At 42.9% G+C, this 17949-nt stretch overlaps 1 protein-coding gene across 3 annotated transcripts in view; it reads left to right on the forward strand.

The window, feature by feature from the left end:
- Positions 1 to 6215, forward strand: part of LARP4 (La ribonucleoprotein 4) — a 248711-nt gene extending 242496 nt beyond the window's left edge. For all 3 annotated transcript variants that reach the window (XM_085654536.1, XM_085654538.1, XM_085654537.1), the window contains one exon: positions 1979 to 6215. In XM_085654536.1, coding sequence (XP_085510662.1) covers positions 1979 to 2314 — 336 coding nt within the window. In that variant the 3' untranslated portion in view covers positions 2315 to 6215. The remainder of the gene's footprint in view (positions 1 to 1978) is intronic.
- The last annotated feature ends 11734 nt before the right edge of the window (positions 6216 to 17949 follow it).

Below are 17949 nucleotides of genomic sequence, written 5' to 3' on the forward strand. Positions count from 1 at the left end.
TTATGACCCCACATATTACATCACTCATGACCTGGTTAGGGACATCACTCATGACGTCTCAAATGTTATCAATGATCACCATCTAGTGATTAGGAGCGTTTTCTAAAGTTTGAGTGTTAAAAATTACACTAAGGTACTACAAAAGTACTGTATAAGCCCAAATTTACCAATTTGGTTTTCCTTTAATTTCTCCAACTACTGAACGGATTTACGCCAAATGACAAAAAGTGTGATCTCTGGAACAAAATGTACCTTTCTACTAAAGTTGGAGTAATTCCGTCCAGCGGTTCGCACTGCAGGTGTCTAAAGACTCTATGGGAATTAACATAAGAAATAAAAAATTTCTCTACATTGAGTCTGCGATAGGCCACCGGGAGAAGTCAATAATGCCAACATACATCTCTTATTATTCATTGGAGACCTGTCTTCTTTTCTCATTTGTCTGAGGTGAATTAGGGTACAAGTCTCCTAATGCTGGAGGCTTTGGTGTAGGAGCAAATGTAGTAAGCTGCTGTGAAATTTGCAAGATAGTAAAAGTCTTCATGTCACTTTTGATAACTCGCCATGACACATGCAAAGTAGTGTGTGGTTTTAACTTGCTCTTGATGTTAAGCAAAAGACCTGAAGGATCAAGAACCAGCTGAGCTATTACCTTAGGGATCTGTCACATTATCAGAGGTCTACATTTGGAAAAATCACCTCCTGGTGGGTGGTTTGAAGTGCCTGAAATAAACTTTTGTATCTGTGTGGAATCCTCCAAGAATGCTGTCCTCGAAGGCACTTCACTGCCCAAAATAGTAGAGCTGGCAGTGTGACACCTCTTGAGAAAATTGGGGTTTGATCTGGAGATTTTCAAAGGATTCTTCAACTGATCGTAGAATTGGGAATTAGAAGCTATTAATTATTCTGTTCTGTCATTGGATCAGTAATAAAACATTAATTTAATAGAGAACTATTCGTTTAAGAAATTCTTCTCAGGTGTTGCAACGAATATTGAAAGGGAAACCATCAGACCATTCCCCACTGGTTATGCAACTCTAGTCATTTCTTTTGTATTGAACTATTTAAATACATATAAACCCTGGCACCCTTGTGCTAATGTGTTTATATTTGTTGTTTTTTTTTGGGGGGGGGTATGGTATGCTTGCCAGTTAAACTTGTGATCACACAAAATATTGAATGCAAAAACGACCAAATTTTGTGAACTTTGATATTTCAAGACTATCAAATGCATGCTAAGCTTTCTTGTAAAAACTTTGTAGAATGGGACATCTAGTGTGTTTTTCAGACCATTTGTGCGGCATTTTTCTTACTGTGATAAGGATTTCAGCGTTGGAGGTAGAGCAAGCATGATTTTGTTAGTTCGTTTAACCATCGGGTGTTGGGTTACAACCGCTTGGTAATTTAGAAAGCAATGAAAGTCCCATGTTAGTTGATTTTTAAATGATTGCGGCTGCCATCCTAAACCCCCTTTATAGATTCAGAATTTGCTTAAACAATAGTTTACTATGCTATTCATGGTTGAAGTGAGGTTTCTTCTTTTCATTAGGACAATTTATAACCTGTGCAAGTAGTTTGCTGCTCTGCTATCGTCACTGTACTCTCTTGTGTAGCATCCTCCTACTTTACCAGCAGAAATCCTTTGATTTTTAAAATTACAGTGTCGTATTCATACTTTTCAGGAAAATTGTTTGAAGGGTTGTAATTCTTACTCTTAAGGGCTGCATACTTCTGCACATTGTATTCTAGTTCATTATGACTTCTGGCAATGCATTTATTAACCTTTGCAAAGAATCTTTTAATAGAAAATTCACACGAGGCTTTGGAGTGAAGGGTGTGCATTTGTTTATACCTAATCACAGTGCGATTTACATTTAATAGATTAATTTCACATGCTTTCTTCTGTTTCTGCTGATCTCTGAAGTTGTAAGTTTTCATTTAAACCTTGCAATATATATATTTTTTTATTACCTCTAAGGAACCAAGAAAACTAAGCTACGCTGAAGTGTGCCAGAAACCACCAAAGGAGCCATCTCCAGTTCCAGCTCAACCACTGAGGGAGATTCGTTCAAATGTCTCACCACCTGCCAAAAATGAGGAAAATGGTACTCCAGAGACTCCATCAGAAAGATTACATGAGAAGTTTGAAGGAAGAGTTAGGGATCCCTCCGGACTACGAAGCAATTTAAATCCTAGGGGGGGTGCTGGTAAAATCAGGGAACAGAGGCGCCCATTTGGACGCAGACCATCGCCTCAGGGAGCCAATCGACGTAATGGCAAGGAACAATTTGTGCCACCCAGATCACCAAAGTAAAAGTGTAAATTCGTATTTGATCTTGAACTGTGGACTGATGAACAGCAACAGACTAAAATTAAAAAAATATTCAGCGACGGCAACCACTGAATCTGCCATAAATGAGGACACATGGGATCCCAAATTCATCTCTAAGAAGTGATAAAAATCCTGGAGGATCCCAGTTGAAATATAAATACATATATATTATTTTTTGTATATTTCTTCTTTTTTTTTTTCTTCTTTTTTTTTTTTTTTTTTTTTTAGTTTGAATATTAAGTTGCAGAAGATCCTGCCACGAAAAATCAGTTTTGGGATAAGAAATAGTAGGGGGTGGGTAGGGTGGGGTGGCTGGGTTTAAAAATGAAGATTACAAATCTCTCATGATAGAGAGAAAGAAAATATTTTTGCGAAATAAGCAGTTATGTAAAAATTAGAAATTTTTAAAATCTATTTAAGGTTTTGCTCGTAGGATATGTATGCCATTACGGCTTTGCATTGCAAAGTAAACCTTGAGCTGCCTGGTCAGTGTGTTTCTTGTGTGATTGCGGCCAGACACTGTTAATGTTACGACTTAGTCACTGATTGATGAAAATGAATGTACTACTATAGTAGAATGGTGTTTGTAGTTTGAAGCGTTTTTTTCCTTTGATCTTTATTAATTTGGAAAGGTTTTAACTTTGATTTTACTGGATTATTCATCAGACTATTAAATCGTGTATGTTTAAAGCTCATTCAAGGCAAGGTCAACGAATATGCAGTAGGCCTTTGTTATATTTTTTTGCCCAACTTTTTCTTTTGGCCCATGCATCTCACCATGGGCACGTTTTTGAATATTAAAAATGACTAGTCTGAAAATATTTGAACGCAGGAATTATTTTTGCAAGGCAGGTACATTTGTTGTAAAATAAGGGTTCAATCAGAGATTAGTAAGCTTATGGTTACTTGCCTTCTGTGTAACTCTGGCCTCATAAGTCAGTATGTTCTGATGTGGCACACAGTTGTTTGGGAATACTGAAATGGGCTTTCAGTTAACAATGTTTGACTTTCTTAGCCCAGACAGCTTAATATAGCGATTTAGAGAGAAACTGTGTGCCAGTTAGGTTTTTTTATGATTATTTTATTACGATATAAGTTAGATACTTGAAAGTAATTTTATATTGTTTATAATGGCTAAATTGCAACAGTTGTGCACTAAGCGAAGAGGTTTACAATCGACTAATAAATAGAATATAAAACCATGTTGCATTAATCTGCCAAAAAAGCTAACCAAGTGCAAAGGTTTTTAGAAAGCAAAGCAATGTAGATTGTAACACCAAATGTACACAATTCCGTTGTAAGTAAATTGATTTACTTGGTAGTTATATGCAAATGTTAACCTAAAAAATATTCAAATAGACGGTTAAATGACATCACTGTGACCTATTGAGTCTTTTTTGTCAGTTAGCATCTTAGTATTTATAATTTGTAGGCAGATTCACCAGAAGCTTTCTGTACATGCTAACTTCTTTTTCGTTCATAACAGCTTTGTTTTCTACATTAACCCAGAAAAATTGATTGCTTGAATCTTCTAACCAGCTTTTTTTTTTTTTTTGCATTTGTTTGTAGGTTATTTTGATTACTTTATTCATTTCACAAAACTGATTTTTGGGAAGAAAGCTACTTAATTTTCTGAACTTTGGCTCAATTTGAGAGGTTTTAACCAATGTCATTGGCCTTGTCTATGACAAAGATGTCTTCAGACCTGCCACTAGCTGAGAGCTACTTCTGCTTGCAGATTAAAAAGGACTTTGTTTAGTGTTCTTCGCAAACAGTTGCCTTCAAGGTGTGTGTAATGCTGGCTGAAATCAGCAGAACTGGCATGTTAATTCTGACCCAAGTAAGGTAGCTGTGTCTTATGATACAGTGAATTTAATAACCTCTTTTAGTTGCAAGGTTGTACTTGAGTATTTTCTAACGTGTACAAAGTAATTTTTCATTTTCTTTTTAATAGATGTAAAACAATGTTTCATTTGTTGTAACTTACAGAGTGTAAGGTGATGAAAAACTTGACTTTAGGGAGCTAAGCGTTTTACAGTTGTGTATAGTTTATTTTGCTGCAGCAAATTATGGCTTATGTACAGTGTATGCCGTTAAACATGTGACAGTTTTGGCTTTTCCAGCATACTCTAATGAACAGAGAGGGTTGTGACTCTCACCATGAATAAAATATTTATTTGATTCTTGTTTACTAGAATTTAGCGTTGGCATTTCCCACCCTCCCATTTGGATTTTCTTTCCTTGGAGCTGACAAAGTAAATATAAAGGCTGTGAAAGTTGTTTTGTGTATAAAGATCCATTTCTCCAGCAGTACTTAGTATATTGCATGACAAGCACATAGCCTTGTTTGGCTAGCTGCTAGCTCAGTCGTATTCTTCAGATATACTCTCAGGCAAATTCAGGTATCCTTAGTCACTGCATTTTTAATATTTTCACCCTTCTTTGTCAGGTTTCAGAAGTCCATACTTTCCAAGGATTGTGACAGTTTAATAAACAGCAAAGCCTTGTTAATGCTTGTTGATAATTGTGCATGTGGGTGATCAATTTCTATCCTACTGACAAAAAATATGTAAGTACAGCTTACTTCAATGGTGCAACTGTTCCAGGCCATGTTTTCTTGCACCCCGATTTTACATCTGCAGCAAACGTTCCATGGAAAAGCCTTTGGTGTATGTGTATGGGGTAAAAGTTGATTAATTGTTTTTTTTTTCCTTTACTGTAAAACTTAGTTGCTACCACTATTATGAAAGAGTAATTCAAAGACTGCATATTTCAATCCCTAAGTTAAATGTGATGTATAATGTGGTGTATTACATTCCGATTTTTGTTTTTTATCACCATAATATAATATGTAACAGCCCAGTTTTAGTGTGTGTGGTGGGAAAATAAAGATGGAAGGTACCAGGGAAACAATATATTCTTGTAAAGCAGACTGCCATTTATTGAGGTAGCTTTTTTTTCCCTAATTAGGGCTTGACTGCATTCAGCTGGCTTTCTCTTTACACTTTATTGCTCCCCACAGTAATTAGTTTTATTGATGGAAATTGATCTCAAGATTCTAGTCTCCCAATATGTGCACACAGATATATTTTTTGTCCAACACTATTGTGTAACAGACTGATGCAAGAACAATGCACTTAAAGGCGGGGAGTGAAATAGTGTTTTATAAAAAGTCATTGCTTTAGTTATGCAATAGAATGTTTCTAATTTTTTATCATTTCTCCTCACATTTAACATTATCAACATTCTTACTGGTTTCTGAATTCTAAAATCTGTACATTACATATGTTCCAATCTTTTTGTAGAATGCCTTCATGGTAAATTAGGCATGGTCGTTTTCTTTCAAGTGTCCAAATGGCAGAAGCTTCAAGAATTCATTTGGAGAGGTGTGTAACTTCGTGATTTTGTTTTTTGTTTCCTTTTTTTCTTTACAATTGGGAGAATTGCGTTTAGCAGGCATTTTCCACATATATGTTCTTGTCTAAACATTTTCATTATGCAGCTACAATTGGTAATCTGAATCCATAGCGTGAAACTCGTAGGCAACAAAGTTGCAGAGTGGTTGCAATTGGTAACACATTTGGAGTTCACTATTTATTTACAGCAAGACTTGCATTGTCATAAAACTGCTCATCTCTTCCGCCCCCCCCCCCCCCCTCACCCCCACATTACGAAGCTTTGGTGAAACAAATAACTGTCTTCAGTTTCGTCCACTGTTCTAGTTAATTCCTGTTGTCAGTCTGTCCTTAAATTTGTGAAGTAGGTTCATGCTTTAATTGTTAAAATGAAATGCATACACAATTGTATCCTGTTTTGACTTTGCCAAGGTGCTATGGGATATGGAAATAACACACAATTGGAGAAATAAAGCTGATTCAAACTGTGTCTGTGTTTGTGTTATTTTTTAAGGCTTTGCACAATCTTGATTTCAGAATCGTAGCAATATCTTTTTTACTCAACTTTTTCAAGATCCTACATAGCTTTTGCATTATTTCACATTCACTTCAAATGTAAGATGCTACAGGACACTTGACAGCACAGTGGATCCCTACTCCCTCGAAAATGAGCCTCACAAGTTTTCATGTGCCATAAAATGGCATTATTTCACTGCCTGAGCGATTGACTGCCCTTGTTCATCTGGAGTTGCTCCTGCAGTTGTAAAATACTCATTCCCTTTATGTAATTAAAAAACAAATATATATATATATATATATATATATCCTCTTTCACACAAGAAAAGGTATTAGCACACAATATGTATCTAGTTTTGGAGGTGCACTTAAAAGATAGGAAAATACTACGTGAGTTTCTGGCACCACTCAAGGCAAGATTAAGACCATAGTATTGACTCGAAGGCTGTCATTGTTTTTGTAGAACAATCTGCAATCATTGGTGTGCTTTTGGAGTGTTCTTTCCTTGTCTGGTTGATTGCAGGCCAGAGATTTCATATGGAATTGTGTATATTTTGAAGGTAGACCAGCTGGGAGGAGTTCTGAGGTTCCTACAGTCGCTTGCAAAAGTGTGGATGTGCACTACTTAAGTAGATTTGATTTAAAAGCATGCTGCAAATAGAATACATTCATACAAACCTTTAATACGTTTTTATTTCCACTCCAATCACTCAATGGGCTTTCTATCAAGGAGGGATTCCCCTTAAAAGGGCTGTGTATTTTACACCAGTCTGTCCACAGCTGTGTTTTAGGTGTTCTCACCTGACTTGCAGCCATCCAAGATCCTCCTGAGATTATACTTTGTAAACTTATTGGCCATTTAGGCTCCTAACCTTCAAATAATTAGAGGTTGATCTCCTCATTCACAGGGCTCTTTGTGCTGGAATAACCTTACTCAGCCATTGACAATAGGAAGCCTTAAAGTTCAGATGCGGCTTAAATAGCCATCTTTTCCATTGCCATTGAACTAGACTCCAGAGATCTTTGAACCCTTGTTTGACCATTCGTCCTGTAGTTCTTAAACCATGTGGGCTCTGTATTGGAATCTGGATTTTCAGTGGGCTCAGCATCTAGGAAACGCATCTGATTGCATCCAGGCGTCCGAGACTGTAAAGGTTCTGCAGTGGTGGCTGCTAGACTGCAGTTGGACCAGTGGCAGACCTCTCCCTCTTTCTCACACAGAGCAAACTGTTATGATAGATGTATATATATGTATACTTCTCTGGTCTCAGGGGAGAAACGCCTTCACAAAAATCTGTAGGAGATTTGGTTAGCACTAAATGCCTTCTATCCATCAGGGGAGAACTGATATGGGTTCTCTGGGGCAACCGGGTGTGACGGGGTCATAGAGCCTATGCCAGTAGGCTTTGTGTCTCTGGAACTAGCGTAGCTGTCAGTGCATCTCTTTGATTGTACAACTCTTGTCAGGCTATTAAAACACCATGGCAGACATCTTCACTACACAGACCTAGCTTACTCCTGTATTGGAACTTTCATAGATTCATATGCTTGAATCCTTCCCCTGTTGTCGAGATGAGTCCCCTGATACTTTTATGAAGCAATGTATTGGTAGTTATAGTCCAGAAAAGGCCTAAGCCTCTTAGGTTAGTAAACTATCACAATGAAAAAGACCAAACGTAAGCATTAGCCAATCAGGATGAATCGCCCTCTAGATTACTCCTGGGAGAAGCTCCCTTACCTCAGATTTTCTACTGCATGTCGTGCTACGGAGTTTCCACTGAGTCCTGCTCAGCTTTACCTACTTTTAGAAGATTTGAGGATTTTTTTCTACAAAAAACTTTAAGGAAAGTGTGTGTGTGTATATATATTTTTTTTTCTCTGAAAAAAACAGGTTTCAGGGACATTCTAGTTAGAAATTAGCATTTAAAAAAACCATACAAATTCACAGAAAAACCACAGGTTTCAGGGACGCTATTGTTAGTTGGACATTTCACTCGTACAAAACCAGGGAAATTCGGCTGTTAGTTATTTGAGCTAACTATAACTCTCGCCCCCGCAATTCACTGATGACGTCGCATATTACATCATTCATGACCTGGTCAGTGACCTCACCGATGACCTATCAAATGACATTAGCCTGTGAATGTGTTTCAGTAAAGTTTAAATATGTTTTATACTGCCGAAGATTAAAATCTGATATAGATTGTCAAGACGTGGCGTCATTCCTTTTCTGAGTGAGGAGTGTTTGTTTATATTACGGACCCAGCTTGCGAGGTCTGCTCGACGACGCGCCGGCTGATCAGGAGTGCGGTGGCTGTTCGCAAACATTGTGGAAGTGTATGTGTGTGTGTGTATATATGTGTGTGTATATATATATATATATATATATATATATATATATATATATATATATATATATATATATGATCAAGGCCCGAGTGGGGGCTGAAACGCGTCGTGTCGGACTGGTTCAGAGAAATTTAAATAAAAATCTCAGAGATTGGCTCCGAAGTTTGGGTCCGTTCTTCGTCTTCCTAATCAAGGCAGCACTATAGACTAATTTACATATATATATATATATATATATATATATATATATATATATATATACATACACACACATAAGCCAAGGTATATTGAAGAATGAGTGGATGTATAAGTGTCTGAATGGATGATTTAGTAGGTGCGTGACTGTATAAGTGAGTGATTAGTCGTGTCTTACTGAATGCATGGGTTAGTGACTAAACTGTGAATGTCTGTATTAGTCTGTCGGTTGGTGTGTAAGTGGCTGCATGGGATGTAGAGTAGCTAAATGAGTGTATATGGGTTATAGATTTAGTATCTGTATGGGTGCCTGAGTGTGAGTGGGTAATTCACTGGGTGTATGGGATCAAGAGTGCATCTGTGAAGGGCTGTAGGGGTGGGTGAGTGTGTTGGTGAGTGAATGGTTGTCTCAGTAGTACATGTGTGAGGCAGTATATGGGAGTGTTGGGGTATACAAATCAGTGTGTGAGTGAGTGGCTGTATGGATGAGTGTGTGCTTGTATCAGTGATTGTATTAGAGTGAGTATGTGTTAATATCTATGAATACGTGAGGTGGTATGTGTATAACTGTATAGGTGAGTAAATGGGAGTGTGAATGATTCTTTGCATGATTGAATAGGGGTGAGTAACTCTGTCTAAGTGGTGATGTGAGTGTATAGGTGTAAGTGCAAATGATAGTGCTGTTTTGATAAGTGACTGCATGTATGAGTGGACGTGTGTGTAGACTTAGGAATCAGTGAGTATGTAGTAACAGGTATCGGTGTGTCTATAGTTTCGAAAATGGTAGTATGTATTTTAGAGTGGGTGTATCAAAGGTTATATTAGTTTGTGAGGAGGTGCATCAGACTTTCACGTGGATGATGTCATCAGTGATGTCACTAACCATGTCATGAATGATGTAATATGAGACGTCATCGGCAGTGCATTGCGGGGGCACGAGTTATAGTTAGCTCAACTAACTATAACAGCTGAATTTCTCTGGTTTTGTACGAGTGAAATGTCCAACTGACTAGACCGCCCCTGAAACATGTTTTTTCTGTGAATTTCTATGGTTTTTTAAAAATGATAATCTCCAACGTCCCTGAAACCTATTTTTTTTTCTTCAGTGAGTTTCAAAGGTTTTTATTAAACTATTCCTACAGAGGTTGGACGTGCAGAACACGGATGAAACGCGCAGAAAGAAGCATCTTTCTGCATGTCTTTTGCAACAGAAGGACAAAGAAAGGTGCAGAAAGAGGCCTTGTTGCAAAGTCATCCTGTGCCCACAACGCTTTGCTGACTGGTACTGGTGGTCACTGACTAACCAGCCCCGGAGCCAGTGCTATGCTGAAAGACACTTGGAATACAGTAAAAACACCTACTTACACTAGGGTACACTATGGGTAGGGGTACCCCTGTAATTGGCATGACCTTTCCTTGTAAGGCCTTAGTACATAATAGGGCAGGGGGGTTAAAACTACCTCTAAGTCAGAGGTGCAGAAACGGGCAAGAACCGTGCAGAAAGAGGCAAGAGGGGATACAGAAATTTGCTACAGCGGTACAGAAAAGCAAAAGAGGTGGAGAAATAGGGAAGACTGCAGAAAGAGGCGAGGGATACAGAAATTTACAAAAGAGGTGCAGAAACAAGCAAGAGAAGTGCAGAAAGAGGCAAGAGAATTGGTGAAAGAAGCAGAGGTGTAGAAAGAAGAAAAAAGTGCGGAAAGGCAAGTGAGATGCAGAAAGAGGCAAGTGCAGTATGAACTAACAGATGTTCTAAAGGAAGAGAAGTGCAGAAAGAGGCAAGAGAATTGCTGAAAGAAACTGGTGTAGAAAGAAGCAAGAGCAGAAAGAACCAACAGAGGTGCAAAAAGAGGCAAGAGGTGTGCAGAAAAAGGTAGGGGTGCAGAAAGAGTCAAGAGGTACAGAAAGGCAGGAGGGGTGCAGAAAGAAGGAAGAAAAGTGCACAAATAAGTAACAGGTGCTGAAAGAGGCAAGAGTTGCGGGAAGAGGGGTGCACAAAGAGGCAACGGATGCAGAAAGAAGCAAGTGAGGTGCAGAAAAAGGCAAGAGAAGTGCTGAAAGAAGCAACAGGTGTAGGAAGAAGCAAGAGAAGTGCAAAAAGAGGCAAGTGAGCTGCAGAAACAGGCAAGAGAGGTACAGAAAGAGGGACCACAAATGCAGAAAGAGGCAACGGGGGCAGAAAAAACCAAGACCGGTGTAGAAAGAAGCATGGGAAGTGCAGAATGAAGCAACAGAGGTGCAGAAAGAGGCTAGAGAAGCGCAGAAGGAAGCAAGAGAACTGCAGAAAGACGAGTTGCGGACACAGGCAAAATAGGTACAGAACGATGTAACAGAAGTGTAGACTGGCAGGAGAGGTGCAAAACAGGTAAAAGGGGTGCAGAAAGAGGCAAGAGGTGCAGAAAGAAGCAAGAGCAGTGCAAAAGAACCAACCGGTGCAAGAAGAGGCAAGTGAGGTGCAGAAGGAGGCAAGAGTTGCTGAAACAGGGAAAACGGGTGCAGAAAGAGGAAACGGGTGGGCAGGCTGAGGCAAGAGGTGTAGAAAGAGGCAAGTGAGGCGCAGAAAGAAGCAACAGAAGTTCAGAAAGAGGGGTGGAGAGAGGCAAGAGGGGTACAGAAAGAAGCAAGTCAGGTGCAGAAAGAAACAAAAGTGCAGAAAGAAGGAACAGGTGCAGAAAGTAGCAAAAAAGGTGCAAAAAGACAGGTACAGTAAATGGCAAGAGGTGCAGAAAGGAAAGAAGGGTGAAGAAAGAGGCAAGAAGGTACAGAAAGATGCAAGTGAGGTGCAGAAAGAAGCAACAGACATTCAGAAAGGCGAGATGCTCAACGTAGAAGAGATTTGCAGAAAGGCAAGAGGTGCAGAAAAAGAAAATGTGCAGAAAGAAGCAACACAAAAGCAGAAAGAGGCAAGAGAGGTGCAGAAGGAAGCAAGAGTGGCTTTCACACCATTAGTACCAATTTAACACCCACATTTAGCAGTAACGGGTGACCTTTCTAGGTTTGCAAAGAGCATTCCAACACGCTGTAACACTGGTCGCTGCATTTTTGGTAACGTTTGAGGCGTTGGAGCTAGAAACAAGGCTTTTTTTGTTTAAATCTACAGATTAGGGAGCAGATGAGGAATTCTGTGGCTAATGCGGAAAATATATTCGTGCGAAGGTCGGGGCAGCCAAACAGTCACATAATTCCAGTGGCCCTGCTCATACCTCTGACTAGGTCCAGAAGTGTTCCTCCGTGATTCCTTTTATGTTTTTTGTCTCATTGAGTTCATAGTTGAGCTTCGATGGAAACGAGGAAGACTAAACCTGACCTTACCACAACACAGACTGCCATACCACATAATTACTCTCCATAACACATAATCCCTCTACATAATTCCTATACACTAAATACCACATACTTTCTATCCACATAATTTCACTGCTCAATTTACCACATAATTCCACTACACACAACATACAGCCACTCAACTCTGAATTTTTTAAAAAAAACTATTACATTTACATTGCCAATAGCTCTAACTCTCACAAATGCGAAACCTATAACATTGCAAACACTTCTTTAACTAGTAGTCGCGTTTGCAGAGTGTTGGAGAAAGGACGGCATGGCCATTGAAGACGTATTAGCAATCCCACTCTGCAGGACTTACTGGAGGTAACAAGAGGGGTAGTTGGCCCCAAAGGACATCCTTGGGGGGCCACCTACCCCTCCTATTACCTCCAGTAAGTCCCACACAGCAGGATTGCTAGGTTCTCAGAGCAGGCCACGCCCCCTTTGCCCACCACTCTTCAAACGCGCTCCCTGGCGCGCTCTTGGATGGGTATTGAAGTCCCCTTCGCTGCTAGGGGTCCTTTAGGTCTCAACTAGCATACCTCTTACCTCCAGTAAGCCCAACACAGTGGGATTGCTGAGAGGTGGACCAAGGCCATGCCCCCTTTCTCCACCACTCTGCAAACACGCCCCCTGGCGAATTCAAAGTTGGGGATTAAGTCGCCTTGAATACTGAGGGTCCCTGGGGTCTAACTAGCCCACCAGGTAACTCCAGTAAGTGCCACACAGCTGGATTGCAGAGAGGTGTTATGAGGCCACGCCCCCTGTTTACACCGCTCTGCAAACGTGCCTGTTGGTGTTCTGCTGCTCTGGGGATGAAGTCCACTTGTGTCCTGAGGTCCTCGGGCCACAATAGGACCTCATCGCCCCACCACCAGTGCACCAAGAGGTGCATTTGCAGAGTGGTATAAAAAAGGGGCATGGCACCACCTCTCTGCAAGGCAGCTCTGTGGCGCATATTGGAGGTACCTAATGGGCTAGTTGGCCCCCTACGACCCCCAGTATTCAAGGGGAATTAATTCCTCAACTTACAACGCGCCACGGGGTGCGTTTGCAGAGTGGTGGAGGGGGCGGGGCCTCCGGCGAGAACGGGAAGGGGGTTGCGTGGCCCCCCTCCTGAGGCCAATTTAGGCCCCGGGGACCCCACCCCCCTGGGCCGGCCTTTCCGGTAAAAGTAATCCTGCTTTGCTTCATTAAAGCGGGAGCAGGTCTTCCTGCTCTCGCTTCAAGGAAGCAAAGTTTGCTATGGCAAGGCGGGAGCTGGGCTCCTGCCCTGCCATAGCAAACAGCAATGTCCCAGGGGTGGGCACCACGGGACATTGCAGGAGCCGGCCCTGGGAAGGTGGCGGTCCCCAGGGCCATCAAGCGCTCCAGGAGGGTGTGATAAAGTGCCCTCTTTCTTGCATGGTATGCCCCCACTTTTTGCTAAATTGCTGAATGTACTGTGACTGAGTGTACCCTGGACTCCTGCCAATCAGGTGCCCAGGGCCTATGTTCCTTCCTTAAACACACAAACTCCAAATTGGCAAACCCTGACCACATGTCAGCCCCTAGTAAATGGTACCCAGGACCTTGTGATCAGGGAAGGCCCCTAAGGGCTGCAGCACTCATTGTGCCACCCTTAGGGGCCCTGTACCCTTACACACACACACACTGCCTTTGCAGGCTGAGTGTCTGGGTGCAGGACAAAACAAAGTCGACATGGCACACATCCCTGTGTGCCATGCCCAACACCCACACTGCCAAGGCATATGTCAGTCACCCCTCTGGCTGTGTGCCTTATGCCCATGGTGTGGGCACAGGAGCAGGAGCCCTGTGCCCCTACAGTACCCAGGTCCATTCCCGGGCACTGTAAGTGCAGTGCTGCCATTTAAGAGTACATGGTGCTGAGAGCTCGTCAAACACGAGCTCCACAGCACCATAATGGCAACACTAAACACTGGGAAGTTTGGTATCAAACTTCTCAGCACATTAAACCCACACTGATGCCAGTGTGAGATTTAATGTACCAAGCACCCCAGAGGGCATCTTAGAGATGCCCCCTTACAACTAACCTACAATCCACGTCTGCTCTGAGGCTGCTTAGGCTGCCACACAGCAGACACGTTGCTGGACCCCTGGGTGGGAGAGCCCCTGCTCTCCCGGGCCTGCAACAATGCACATCCTGGGTGAGGTGATAAATCTCCTCCCCCAGGATGAGCAAAGGGAAGCTTCAAAGGCCTGCCGCCTCTAGGAGTTTCCCCAGGCCACTGCAACCCCCCACTCTGGCGGGAAGCTTGGCCGGAAACCCCATACAAGGACAGGGGATGTGCCAGCCTGCCCACCCCACCCCTCAGGTGGGGGAGGCGAGGTGAAGCACATCTCTGGGCTCTCGCCATCTTGAAGATGGGAGGCCCTACCCTATCAGGATTAGGCTACTGCCCCCCTCCCACAGGAGAGGGGCAGGATAGGGGGTGTACCCACCCCAGGACAAGGACCCATTGGTCCCTGACCTTCACCTACCTGTAGTATTTAGGGGCACCCTGAACCTTCCTTCCCCAGATTCCAGATTCAAAAGACTACAAGAAGAGCAAGAAGAACAAAGACCTGCCCTGCAGCTTCTAAAAAGGGAAGAAGACACCAACTGCTTTGGCCCCAGCCCTACCGGCCTGTCGACTCCCGAACCTGCACCAGCACGGCATCTCTCGTGGCCAGCAACCTCACCAACCCCGGAGGACCTGGCTACCTTTTGGCTCTGAGCCCCTGGGACTCCCATGAGTAGAGGCTCTACTCAGAAACCTATTTCTAACCCCTGGCAGCAGCCCGGAACCGCGAACCCAGCACACTCTGCACCAGCCAGGCCTGGCCAGTGCCGGAGTGGACAAAGACCCTGAGGACAACCCCACGGCCACTGTGACCCCGAGTCCGGCACCCAAGGACCCCCCTCGACATTCCGGAAGAAGCCTGCAGCCTCGGAACAAGGTGCCCCCCCCCCCCCCCCCCCCCCAACCGCGATCATCAGAGGGTAAGATTTCCCGACACCAAAAGGCACCCCTGCACGCGGCGCCCTGCGGCCCCCTGTGCCCAATCCCGGGGTACCCACCTAACCTACAACTACCCAACTCGAAGTGGTGGTGGCACCTGAAGCATCCTCGTCCCCGAACTTGCAGCCTTTTTCCTAACCGGAACTTTCCCGTTGATTTCCATTGAGCGCCCGACGGCTCAAAAGCACCCTGCACCCAGCCGCCCGAGTGGCCCTGGCAGTGCAATCTCTACACTAGCCTACTTCCCCACTTGCCCGGAGTGAGTGACCAGGAGCCCAGCTCCCACAGCCGCGTGGCCTGCTAGTCAGCAGCCACCAAACCAGGCCCCCCTATTCCTCATAGGCTAACATTGGGCCTAACTCTCTCTGCACCCGGCTGCCCTAGAGCCGCTGAGGGTGAACTAACTGTGCCTATCTGACCTTGGGGGACCCCTGAGTCTATGCCCAGAACCTCACCTTTGCCAGTCGAGAGCTTACCTGAAAACCGCTAACTCTATTTTCTACATAGGGTAACATTGACTGGCTTTTTCTTGAAATTTCGTGTTAGTGTGGACTTTTCAAATATTCACTAAAAATCAGCCGAGCGACAAACGCAAAAACTCACCTGTTCTCAGGTGGGCTCACAGTGCTGGATCTTGGTGCCCAGCGCTGGCTCGGAAGAATACTCGCATCTATACTTACCAGTAACCCCATTTTCTCCCATAGGAAACCATTGACTGCTTTTCTGTGAAATTTCTTCTAAGTGTTGATTTCTGCAATTTCTAAATATTCCTCAAAAATCGTATAACATCTGAAAACGTAATTACTTACCTGTTTTGGATAAATGTCCCAGTACTGAACCCAGACACCCAGTACTGGATTACAAAAGTAACGACAACCTACTGTACCTGTAACCTATATTTCCTTCCATAGGGAATCATTGATTGTTTGCTCTGAAATATTTTCTAAGTGCTCACTTTTGAAATCGCTAAATATTTGTTAAAAATCAGTACAGTACCAAAATCGACTTTCAACAGCTGATTCTGAGAACTGACCCAGGACTGGATCTAGGATCCAAGCCTGGAATTACAAAAGTAATCAAAGTAATCTGTTGCATATAATTTGAATTTATCATTGAGCTCAATGTATTGTGTTTAGAAATAGAGTTGCCTACTGCAACTATTTGTAACTGTTTACTAAAAAGTCTATTGCATATACAAAAGTATCTTTATGAAACATCTCTTGTCGAGAAAGTATATTTTAATTCCAAGTGTTGGTTCTAAAATAAAACAAGCATATATATTTTTATATATACAAACCATTGGCCTAGACTTCAGTTATTGAGTGTGTGGAACTATTTGCTGACTGAGTGTGTACAACAAATGCTTTACACGTCCTCTGATACTGCCTTACTGCTCGACCAAGCTACCACTTTGGAGAGTAAGGTTATATCTAACTTTAACCTCTGTTAAACCCTTGGGGTCTGTGGACTCTGTACACCCTGTACCTATTAAGGAACAGTATATACAGAGCCACTTTCTCACAGAGGGAAGCTGTGCGCCCCCCCCCCCCTCCCTTCATTTCTAAAGCCCCGGGGAGGTGGTGGTCTCTGGGGTGTGTGGGGAGGCTCGAGCCCCCCCACACACAAATTTTTATTTAAAAAAAAAAAACAGCCCCGGGAGGTGGTGGTCCCTGGGGCTGCGGGGAGGGGGCCACGTGCCCCCCATTTCATTTGCAAAGCCCCTGGTGGTCTCTGGGGCGTGTTGGGGGGGGGGGGCCTCCCCACACACATTTTAATATTAAAAAATGAGAGCCCTGGGGAGGTGTTGGTCCTGGGGCTGCGTACCCCCCCCTGCAAATCATCAATCAAGCCCAGGGCTGCGAGGGCCCTTGCTATATAATTTAGGATTGCCCCGGGACCTGGCCCACCCACGGGGGCTTAATAAGGAAGCGCTGGGGCCAGCGTTTAAAAATAAATAAATAAATAGTTATCGGCAGGATTCACGCACCCAGCGCAAATTCTGATGTTTTTTTTAAACTTTTTTTTTGGCCCTGGGTGTCCAGAAGTCAGTTTGTGCTGAGTCACGACTCCTCGGTGCTCAGATATCGATATTTTTTTCTTTTTTAAATTTCACAGGAACTACTGAATGTATTTACACCATTTAAAAAAAAATAGTCACTTTCTGAACCAAGACCTACTTTTTTGCGAAATTTAATGTAATTCCGTTCAGCAGTTCGGTCTGTAGCTGTGTCTAAAATTTCCTTTGGAAATTAACATGGGGAAACGTGTTTTGGGACCCCGCTTGACGAATGACCCCGAAACTTTCAAGACAGGAGCTGACTGGAGCGCTCCATTAATTTTGAAAATTTCGCAAAGTTTAGTCCGCTGGCGCCAAAGATATTGGCAAAACAAAAAACGCTTTTGAATAGAAACAAGGTCCTAACTAGAACTGGCGACTGCCAGTAGGTAATATATATATATATATATGTATATATATATATGTAACCTACAGCAAGCATGCAGCTTTAAAAAGTGGGCCGGAAGATACTTTGTAAAACCTGTCGGCGGCATCTGAGGAAGTTTCAATACAAAACGCGTCATGCCGTATGCCGATGGTCTTTAATTAAAACAGTTACCTGAAATCCCGTGTGTGCTAGACTTCCTTGTCATGCCGAGGGAGTGTGGAGTAGATGTTTGAGGTGCGGCCACTAGCACCTATTGAGTGCCCATCCCCCCAAGTGTTCAGCGGACTCTGTGGCAACTTCTTGGTTGAACTAAAAACTCTTTGGTAACGCTGAACCGCCGCAGACCCGGATTGAGCCCAGCCGTCAAA

The sequence above is a fragment of the Triturus cristatus genome, chromosome 4_1, assembly GCF_964204655.1.
Source record: "Triturus cristatus chromosome 4_1, aTriCri1.1, whole genome shotgun sequence".
Taxonomy (NCBI): Eukaryota; Metazoa; Chordata; class Amphibia; order Caudata; family Salamandridae; genus Triturus; species Triturus cristatus.